General features: G+C 38.0%; 1 protein-coding gene across 1 annotated transcript in view; it reads left to right on the top strand.

The window, feature by feature from the left end:
* The window catches only part of LOC104990181 (cytochrome P450 2C42-like), a 29,475-nt gene that overhangs the window by 3,444 nt on the left and 14,251 nt on the right, over window positions 1-11,780 (top strand). Inside the window, exons 4-5 of the mRNA XM_010842158.1 lie at window positions 4,672-4,832; window positions 5,993-6,169. Of these exons, the coding sequence (XP_010840460.1) occupies window positions 4,672-4,832; window positions 5,993-6,169 (338 nt within the window). The remainder of the gene's footprint in view (window positions 1-4,671; window positions 4,833-5,992; window positions 6,170-11,780) is intronic.

Here is an 11,780-nt window from a genome sequence, read left to right as displayed (position 1 = left end):
TCAGTGCCATTCTCCCAAATCATCCCTCCCTCTCCCTCTCCCACAGAGTCCAAAAGACTGTTCTATACATCAGTGTCTCTTTTGCTGTCTCGTATACAGGGTTATTGTTACCATCTTTCTAAATTCCATATATATGCATTAGTATACTGTATTGGTGTTTTTCTTTCTGGCTTACTTCACTCTGTATAGTAGGCTCCAGTTTCATCCACCTCATTAGAACTGATTCAAATGTATTCTTTTTAATGGCTGAGTAATACTCCATTGTGTATATGTACCACAGCTTTCTTATCCATTCATCTGCTGATGGACATCTAGGTTGCTTCCATGTCCTGGCTATTATAAACAGTGCTGCGATGAACATTGGGGTACACGTGTCTCTTTCAATTCTGGTTTCCTCAGTGACAGCACTCTTTAAAAAGTATCAGCATTCATTATTTCTTGTTATTCAATACTAATTGTACCAATTTATATATTTTGAATAAATATATGCTACATCTTACTTCTGTTAAAACACATATATACCAAGTCAGTTCAGTTGAGTTCAGTCTTTTATTCGTGTCTGACTCTTTGCGACCCCTTGAACCGCAGCACACCAGGCCTTCCTGTCCATGACCAACTCCCAGAGTCCACCCAAACCCAAGTCCATTGACTTGGTGATGACATCCAACCATCTTATCTTCTGTCATCCCCTTCTCCTCTTGCCCTCAATCTCTCCCAGCATCTGGGTCTTTTCAAATGAGTCAGCTCTTTGCATCAGGTGGCCAAAGTATTGGAGTTTCAGCTTCAACATCAGTTCTTCCAATGAACACCCAGGACTGATTTCCTTTAGGATGGACTGGTTGGATCTTCTTGCAGTCCAAGGGACTCTCAAGAGTCTTCTCCAACACCACAGTTCAAAAACATCAATTCTTCTGTGCTCAGCTTTCTTTATAGTTCAACTCTCACATCCATACATGACTACTGGAAAAACCATAGCCTTGACTAGATGGACCTTTGTTGACAAAGTAGTGTCTCTGCTTTTGAATATGCTGTCTAGGTTGGTCATAATTTTCCTTCCAAGGAGTAAGCGTCTTTTAATTTCATGGCTGCAATCACCATCTGCAGTGATTTTGGAGCCCCAGAAAATAAATTCTGCCACTGTTTCCACTATTTCCCCATCTATTTCCCATGAAGTGATGGGACCAGATGCCGTGATCTTATTTTTCTGAATGTTGAGCTTTAAGCCAACTTTTTCACTCTCCTCTTTCACTTTCATCAAGAGGCTCTTTAGTTCTTCATTTTCTGCCATAAGAGTGGTATCATCTGCATATCTGAGGTTATTGATATTTCTCCCAGCAATCTTGATTCCAGCTTGTGCTTCCTCCAGCCCAGCATTTCTCATGATGTATTCTGCATATACATTAAATAAGCAGGGTAACAATATACAGTCTTGATATACTCCTTTTCGTATTTGGAACCAAGTCATAAAATATTTATTTAACGAAATTTTGACCTTAGCAACACCTGTTTATTTTGTCTTCTCCAAGTAGAATTTGGTTCTGTTTTCAGTTTGCAAATTTTGCCCCATCTTTTTTGGATTTTAGTAACAAATGTACAGTCTGCAATATATTTCTCTGCCATCTCGTTTTGTCTAAACTTCTGTGTTTGTGGTCTCTGTTCCACAGGCTGCAGGATTGTAGCTCTTCTAGTTTCTGATGTCTGCCCCTAGGGGGGTGAGATTGGTCTTGGAGCTGTGCAGGCTTCCTGGTGGGTGGGACTGAAACCTGCTCATTGGTGGGTGCAGCTGGGTCTTGTCCCTCTTGTGGGCAGAGCTGTGTCACAGAGTATGTTTAGAGGAAGCTGTTGGCTCAGGATAACTTTAGGCAGCCTAAAGTTAATAGGTAGAAGTCACCTTTTTGGTAAAAATATCAATAACCTCAGATATGCAGATGACACTACCCTTATGGCAGAAAGCAAAGAAGAACTAAGAGTCTCTTGATGAAAGTGAAAGAGGAGCATGAAAAAGCTGGCTTAAAACTCAACATTAAAAAAAAACGAATACCATGGCATTTCCCCCCACCCCATCACTTCATGGCAAATAGATCAGGAAACAGTGGAAACAATGACAGGCTTTATTTTCTTGGGCTCCAAAATCACTGCAGATGGTGACTGCAGCCATGAAATTAAAAGATGCTTGCTCCTTGGAAGAAAAGTTATGACCAACCTAGACAGCATATTAAAAAGCAGAGACCTCATTTTGCCAACAAAGGTCCAGATAGTCACAGCTATGGTTTTTCCAGTAGTGATGTAAGATCACTACTAGTGATGTAAGACAGTTGTACCACAAAGAAAGCTGATTGATGAAGAACTGATGCTTTTGAACTGTGGTTGGAGAAGACTCTTGAAAGTCCCTTGGACAGCAAGAAGATCAAACCAGTCAATGCTAAAGGAAGTCAGTCCTGAGTATTCATTGGAAGCACTCATGCTAAAGCTCTGATACTTTAGTCATCTGATGTGAAGAACTGACTCTTTGGAAAGACCCTGACTCTGGGAAAGATTGATGAAAGGAAGAGACGGGGACAACAGAGGATGAAATGGTGGGAGGGCATCACTGACCTGATGGAGGTGACTTTGAGCAAACTCCCAGAGTTGGTGATGGACAGGGAAGCCTGGCATGCTGCAGCCCATGGAGTCACAGAGGATCAGGGCAGGACTGAGCAACTGACCTGAACTGGATTGATTGATATTTCTCCTGGCATCTTGATTCCAGCTTGTGCTTCATCCAGCCTGGCATTTCACATGATGTACTTTGCATATAAGATAAATAAGCAGGGTGACAATGTACAGCCTTGACATACTCCTTTTCCAATTGAAACCAGTCTGTTGTTCCATGTCTGGTTCTAACTGTTGCTTCTTGACCTGCATGCAGATTTCTTGGGAGGCAGGTAAGGTGGTCTGGTATTCCCATCTCTTGAAAATTTTCCACAGTTTGTTGTGATCCACACAGTCAAGGCTTTAGTGTAGTCAGTGAGGCAGAAGTAGATGTTTTTCTGGAAGTCTGTTGCAAATAATACAACAGATGTTGGCAATTTGATATCTCATTTCTCTGCCTTTTCTAAATCGAGATGGTACATCTAGAAGTTCTCAGTTCACATACCATAAGCAATATCATATGATAATTATCTTTGTCTGGCTTACTTCACCAATATAATAATTTCATAATGCTGAAAATGGCATTATTTCTTTATTTTAATGAATGAGTAATATTTTGGGGGGCTACCTTGATGGCATTAGTGGTTAAGAATCTGCCAGCCAATGCAGGAGATGTGGGTTCAATCCTTGGACTGGAAAGATCTCCTGGAGAAGAAAATGGAAACCCACTCCAGTATTCTTGCCTGGGAAATCCCATGGACAGAGGGGCCTGGCAGACTATAGTCCTGGGGTCACAAAGAATCAGACATGACTTAGAGACTAAACAACAGCAGCAATATTCATTACGTGTGTGTGTGTTTCACATCTTCGGTATCCATGCATCTGTCAATGGACATTTAGGTTGTTTTCATGTCTTGTGCCAAGTCACTTCAGCCGTGTTCCACCCTTTGTGACCTCACGGATGGTAGGCCACCCGACTCCTCTTTGCATGGGATTCTCCAGGCACTAATACTGGAGTGGGTTGCCATCGCCTTCTCCAGTTTCCATGTCTTGGCTATTATAAATAGTGCTGCCATGAAATCGGGATGCACGTATCTTTTTGAATTAGAGTTTTTATCTTTTCTGAATATACGCCCAGGAGTGGGATTGCTGAATCATATGGTAGCTCTATTTTTAGTTTTTTAAGGAACCTCCATACAGTTCTCTTTAGTGGTTCCATCGATTTACATTCCCACCAACAGTATAGGAGTGTTTCCTTTTCTCCACATCCTCTACAGTATTTATTCCAAATATATTAATTTTAATGACCATGGTAAATGAGGGACATTAATTCTTAAAAAAGAAGAAATTTTAAACATGGAAACAAAATTAAGGGAATTCCACTCATCAAATTACCCTTTTGTTTCACTTATCTGGGGGTTTTACATTTTATATTACTTTAGACAAAAATCCAATTTATAATAATTGGTTAATTGTTCACTTGTACCTTAGTTTTTCTTCTCATATAGCATGGGTACTTTGTGTTTTATTACATTTATTTTTTCAAATGCATGAATTCAACTGTAGTCTCTCTCTCTCACTTTAGCTTTTCCTCCCTGATTCTGCACATGAGTTTTTCAGCTATTCATTTTGAGTTCCCTAACTATTTTCTTTCTTTCTGTCGTGTTTAATTTTCAGACAGATGATATTCAACATTGATAACTTTCATTATTAAATCATACAAAATGGCCTCTTTAAATGTTCTTGTCATTTTCCCTTCAAATTAACAGGCACCTTGAGTGAAAAGGGTACAAGTAAAGGTGGGAGTGAATTTAATATTTGTAAAAGCCCATTATTTAACTAGTTGTGCTGAAATATCCTACTCAGGTTAAGGTAAAGTGATGTGTTGATTTTATGCATGCTGAATATTTATTTTTAAAGGAATTTGTTGATGAGATATCACTTTAGAGTTTCTAAAATTACCTTTACCTGTTATCTCAAACACCAAGTGTCTCTTGTGTATGTTTTAGTGGTGTGTTTAAATTGTTTGTTATTCTTTAGGGTTGCCCTGTGATCCTACTTTCATCCTGGGCTGTGCTCCCTGCAATGTGATCTGCTCCATTATTTTCCAGAATCGTTTTGATTATAAAGATCAGATTTTTCTAGATCTAATGGAAAGACTGAATGAAAACGCCAGAATTCTGGGCTCTCCATGGATTCAGGTGAGGCCAAAGTCCTTTCTTCTCAAGAAATCATTTTGGCTTTTTTCTCCATGAGATCCAGATCTCTCTGGGCACCAAGCTATGAGGTGAATGTGAACAGCACACTCCTGCCCAAAGCTTAGCATCATGGCGTACTCATCTGGGGATGACGGCAGAGCCTGTAATGATAGACAGGAAAATACATACCCAGAATACAGAACTGCAATTCAGTCCCATTGGCTCTGTTCAGTGGTTTTTCCAGCAAGATCCAAAGACCAATTTCTGTAAACTACTTGGTAATTTCCCCAAAGCGTGACCACAGAAGTAGGACTTCAAGGTCCTACTGGAAAGGCTTTCATTGCCCACAAGTCTTGTTACCCAATCTCTACTCATGGATTCTTCAGCATGTTAGCTGACAGAAATATCTGTTTGGGAAGAAAGACAGTATTTCCTTCAAGGGGCTCCCACAGGACACTGAATATGATAGGAGAGTTTGATGCTTCAGTTGGTATCTTAACTGACAAAATAATTGCTTTGAGGATGACAAAATGATTATTTTTTAGTGTAGGAACCACAAACCAACATCACTGGTGTACCCTGTGCTGAGCTAAATGTTCTGCCCCCGCCTAAAAGACAATGGTGTGACCGTACAGAGGTCACTTAATTGCTCTGGTTTCCAGTTACTTCATCCATAAAATGTTGAGTTGCGTTTCATGGTATCTTTAGGACCCTTTTAGTCCTAAAATACCAATTTTATGGTTGATGCCACTAAACAGAAAAAGAGATATCAGGGATCAGCTTGTTTTCTATATCAGATTACCTAAACTCCCAGTCTGATGTCATCTATAAAAGGTGAACCATTGTGTTTCGTGCTATCTCTTATTACATAATTGTGGGGAGAATTAATGCAGAAAATGAAAGAATTGATACAAAGATGCCTTTGTACTGTAAACATGATGTATGAGTATAGGAGATGAATACCATCATTGATCCCTGGTTATAATTTTCTCCCGAAATACATCTATCAGCATAGAAAACTATGTATTTGTGAAGTTAAAAAGTCCCATCTATATAGTGATCATATTATTTTAATATTAAAATACATTTTCTAACCAGGACTTGGCATATAATATTTGAATCTTCATTAAGTGTTTCTTTTAATGAACATTTTTTTTTTCTAGCTCTGCAGTTCTTTCCCTGCTCTCATTGATTATGTCCCAGGGAAACATAAAAAATTCTTTGAAAATTATGCTTGTATGAAAAGTTATGTTTTGGAGAAAACAAGGGAACACCAAGCATCCCTGGACATGAACAACCCTCGGGACTTTATTGATTGTTTCCTGACCAAGATGGAACAGGTAAAATGTTAATGACAGCTCGATTATTTGATTGCTTGTGCATTTTTAGGGCTGTTGAATTTACCAGTGATGTTTCAGTGGTTTGGCCAGCAATGTTGACAAACATTTTAAGTACATGATGTATGTCCAAATCTGTAGTACGCATTATGGAAGATACAATGTTTAATTGTTAAATTAGTTGAATATATTGATTCTACTCTTCACCTACTAGTAATCTTCCTACAGAAGTACAGAATGACACCTCAGATGAAATGGAAACAATTAGAAACAAGTCAAAAAACACAAAATATCATGGAATAATATGAAGTTGAACATGATCATTGCACACACTGTATGAGGGAATGGAAAAGAATGGCTTAATCTAGCTGGGCTTCCTGCATACCAAGTGGTTGGAAATAAATCTTAATATATTTGCATTGAAGGACAGGGGAAGGAATTTTAGATGGTGAATACTGTATATATTATATACAGTATACATAGGCCTGTGATGAAAAAGAGTAGGTGGATGGAAGAGAGAGAGAGCACTTTGAGTGTGAAGTAAAAATGAATTGGTATAGATATGGAGCTGGAATTATATGTCTGTGGGCATGAATTATATACCATGTGTTGAAAAGACACACTTTTTCCTTCTTGGCACCCTTGTCAAAGATTAGTGCACTCAAAATTTGACCCTTTATTTGTGTAAGTAAGTAAGTAAGTGTTAGCTGCTCAGTTGGGCCCGACTCTTTGCGACCCCGTGGACTGCAGCCCACCAGGCTCCTCTGTCCATGAGATTTTCCAGGCGAGGATACTGGAGTGGGTTGCCATTTCCTTCTCCAGAGGATCTTCCTAACTAAGGATTGAACCCGGGTCTCCTGCACTGCAGGCAGATTCTTTACTGACTGAGTTGCAAGGGAAGCCCTAGATTATTTGTGTAACCTGACATCTATTCCATTAATCTAAATGTCAGTCCTCATACTGGTAGCATATCATCTGGTCATCTTAATTATTAGTTTTGTAATTACTTATGAAGTTGAGAAATGTGAGAACTCTAATTTTGTTGTTAATTTTAAAAAGTGTTTTGGCTATTCTGAATGCTTTGAATTTTCAGGTTAATTATAGGATAAACTAGTCAATTTAGGCAAAGAAATTAGTGATTTTTATAGGGATTGCAGGAAATCTGTTGATCGACTTATGGAGCAACATCATTTTAAAATATAGGTGAAATTCATATAACATGCAATTCACCATTTTAAAGTATATGATTTAGTTGTATAAACTTGCACTCAAAATGTTGTGTAATCACTAGTTCTCTTATTTCAAAACTTTCCTATCACTCTCCAGAAACATACCATATCCATTAAATGATCACTCTCCATTCCCTCCACCCCATCATGTGTTATCCTGTTTTCTGCTTTATGTCTATGGATTTGCTTGTTATGAATATAGTATGGGACTACTCAGGTGGTGCTAGTGGTAAAGAACCCTCCTGACAGTGCAGGAGACATAAGAGACAAGAGTTCAATCCCTGGGTTGGAAATATCCTTTGGAGGAGGGCATGGCAACCCCCTCCAGTATTCTTGCCTGGAGAATCCCATGGATAGTGGAGCTTAGCAGGCCACAGTCCATGGAGTCACAAAGAGTCTGACACGACTGAAACGACTTAGCATGCATGCATGAATATAGCATATAAAAAAACTCATAGCATTGCCCCTTTTGTTTTTGGCTTCATCTAGTATGTTTTGGATTCTTATCTAAGTTATAGTGTATACCAGTATTTGTTACTGTCTTGTATGGCTGCATGATATTCCATTTTAATATAAGTACCATGACTTTTTATACATTTATGTATTTGTGGACATTGTTGGTGTTTCCCTTTGGGTCTTAATGAACATTGTTGCCACAAAGATTTGTGTACAAATTTCCTCATGGACATATTTTCATTTATGTTGAGTATATTCCTAGGAGTGAAATCTATGAGGCCTATGGTAATTTTAAGTCTGACCTTTTTAGAAATAGCCAGACTTTCCCACGGTGACTGAAGCATTTATATTCCTACCAGCAATGTAAAGCATTCTTATTTTCCCACATAGTCACCATTATTTATTTTCTAGTTTCTTGTAGTTATTAATGCTAGTCTGGTTAATGTGAAGTGATCTCTCTTTGTGGCTTTAGTTTGCATTTCCTCAACGAACAACGATATAGAATATATTTCATGTGTCATTACCCATTTTTATTTCTTCTTTGGAGAAATATTGTTATTTAAGTCCTTTACCCTTTTAAAATTAGGTTCCTTGTCTTTGTTGTTGAGCTTTGATATTTTGGTATTACAAAAATAAAGTAAAAATGGGTATTTTGGGTATTATACGCTTACATACATGCATGCATGCATGCTCAGTCACTCAGTTGTGTCCGACTCTTTGCAACTCCATGGACTGGAGTTGGCAACCCACCAGGCTTCTCTATCCATGGAATTTTCCAGGCAAGAATACTGGAATGCGTTGTCATGCCCTCCTCCAGGGGCTCTTCCCAACCCAGGGATTGAACCCAGGTCTCTCACACTGCAGGTGGATTCTTTACCATCTGAGCCATAAGGGAAGTGCAAATTACTAGAGAAATACAAATAAAAACTACAATGAGGTGTCACTTCACACTGGTCAGAGTGGCCATCATCAGAAAGTCTACAAATATGGCTCAATGGTGAAGAACTTGCCTGCCAGTGCAGAAGCCACAGGAGATCTAGGGTTTGATCCCAGGTCAGGAAGATTTTCTGGAGAAGGAAGTGGCAACCCACTCCAGTATTCGTGCTGGGATAATTCCATGGACAGAAGAGTCTGTCAGGCTGTAGTCCATGGAATCAAAAAGAGCTGGACACGAATGAGTAACTACGCATGCATGCCGTAAATGGTAGAGAGGATGTGAAATAAAGGGAACCCTCCTACACTATTGGTGTGAATGTAAATTGGTGCTGCCATTATGGAGAACAGTATGAAGGTTCCTTTAAAAACTATTAATAGAGTTCTCATATGATCAGCAATCCCACTCTTAGGTATGCATCCAGAGAAAACTATAATTTGATGTTATGAACCCCAGTGTTCATAGTAGCACTATTTACAGTAGCCAAGACATGAAAGCAACCTAAGTAATCATCAACAGATGAATGGATAAAGAGGATGTGGTATATATATATATTCAATGGAATATTACTCAGCCATTAAAAATGAATTAAATAATGCCATTTGAGCAATATGGATGGGCCTAGAGATTATCATACTAAGTGAAGCAAGACAAAGACAAATATTATATATCACTTACATGTGAAATCTAAATATATATATATATATATAAGTTAACTTATTTATAAAACAGAAACAGACTCAGACAGAGTAAACAAACTTATGGTTAGGTAATAAAGGGAAGGGGGTGATTAAATGGGACTATGGGATTAATAGATACTACTATTAATCTTATTAATATTATTAAAACTACTATATATAAAATAGATAATTACTGTAAAACACAAGGGACTGTATTCAATATCTTGTAATAACCTATAATGGAAAAGAATCCAAAAAAGTGTATATCCTCTGCTGTATACCTAAAACTAGCACAGTTTTAAAAATAAGCTATACTTCATTTAATTATTTTTTTCCTTTTGCCCTTCCTCTGCTGGAAACATGAGGGGATTTTTCTCCAGTTGTACTGTCAGAATTTGGTCAAGCTCCTAGAATAAATTTCAAAAATTATGGTAGCTCCTGGATGACTCAGTCATCCTGTGGAGTCTTCCTTCTCTCAGAGTTTTCCACACTGAGCTTTTAGCAATTTCTCAAATATTATTCAGATTTTCCTACCCTACCACTGAATTTCATTGTGATTTCCATTCGTGCACTCTTCTTTGGTAAGTCTGACTCCCTGTATCGCCTTGCCAACCTCTCCAATTTAGGGGACAGTGATTTTCCCTTTGTGCTCAACTCTCTTAGGAGTCTTAAAAGAATTGTTGATTTTAGTCTGTTCAGCTTTTCACTTGTTATTAGGAATGGAGTTGAAACTTCCAGGGTCTTTACATGTGGAGATATCAGATTTATTTTTCTCTGTTTACGCATTCATACATTTTCATTCTGTTTTTTATTTCTAGCCTCATTTTATTGTGGTCAGAGAAGATAGTTTGTATCATTTTTATCTTTTTCAATTTGTCAAGAATTGTTTATGACCTAACATATAGTTTACTGTGGAAAAAGTTATATGTACACTTGAGAAGTGCATATAACATAAGTGCATATAACATAAAAAGTTATATACACAGGAGAAGACTGTGCATTCTCCTCTTATTGAGTGGAGTATTCTTTATATATCTGTGAGAATAATTGACTCTAGGGTTGTTCAAGTCTTATATATTTACTCATTGATCTTTTGTCTAGGTATGCTATAAATTATTGAAAGCTGAGTTTTGAAACCTCCCACTGTTATTGTAGAACTCTCCATTTATCCTTTCAATTCTATAAATGTTTGCTTCATATATTTTGGGGGCTCTGTTGCTTGATGAATATGTGTTTATAATTATATGACTTGATGAATTCACCTTTCTTAGTCCAGTATAAAACATCCCATTCTTATTTGGTCCCTTTAAACTATTTTTGATAAAAATTTTCCAGTCTTGCTTTATTTCAGATCAGATCAGATCAGATCAGTCACTCAGTCGTGTCTGACTCTCTGTGACCCCGTGAATCACAGCATGCCAGGCCTCCCTGTCCATCACCAACACCTGAAGTTCACTCAGACTCACGTCCATCAAGTCAGTGATGCCATCCAGCCATCTCATCCTCTGCCATCCCCTTCTCCTCCTGCCCCCAATCCCTCCCAGCATCAGAGTCTTTTCCAATGAGTCAACTCTTCACATGAGGTGGCCAAAGTACTGGAGTTTCAGCTTTAGCATCATTCCTTCCAAAGAAATCCCAGGGCTGGTCTCCTTCAGAATGGACTCATAATTTGCAAAATCTCCTTTCCTCTTTCTCATTCAATGTATTTGTGTTTTGGCATCTCAAATGTACAATATCTTGTACCACATACAAGGTTTTTTGTTGAGAATAGTTGACATATAACATATTAGTTATTAGATTATAGTGTCACATAATTATTCAATATATGCATATATTAAAAATGATTACTACAATATATATAATTAACCTTAATTATCACACATAGTTATGGATTTTTTCTTGTGAATCTTAGGATTTGCTCTCTTAGCAATTGAAATAGGGAATATGTCATTAACTATAGTCATCAGACTGGTTCCAAATAGGAAAAGGAGTACGTCAAGGTTGTATATTGTCACCCTGCTTATTTAACTTCTATGTAGAGTACATCATGAGAAACGCTGGACTGGAAGAAACACAAGCTGGAATCAAGATTGCCGGGAGAAATATCAATAACCTCAGATATACAGATGACACCACCCTTATGGCAGAAAGTGAAGAGGAATTCAAAAGCCTCTTGATGAAAGTGCAAGTGGAGAGTGAAAAAGTTGGCTTAAAGCCCAACATTCAGAAAACTAAGATCATGGCATCCTGTCCCATCACTTCATGGGAAATAGATGGGGAAACAGTGGAAACAGTGTCAGACTTTATTTTTCTGG

This window comes from Bison bison, unplaced genomic scaffold (genome assembly GCF_000754665.1).
Source record: "Bison bison bison isolate TAMUID 2011002044 unplaced genomic scaffold, Bison_UMD1.0 scf7180017864172, whole genome shotgun sequence".
Classification (NCBI taxonomy): Eukaryota; Metazoa; Chordata; class Mammalia; order Artiodactyla; family Bovidae; genus Bison; species Bison bison.
The sequence above is the reverse complement of the archived record's forward strand: the minus strand, read 5'-3'. Positions and strand labels throughout refer to the sequence as shown.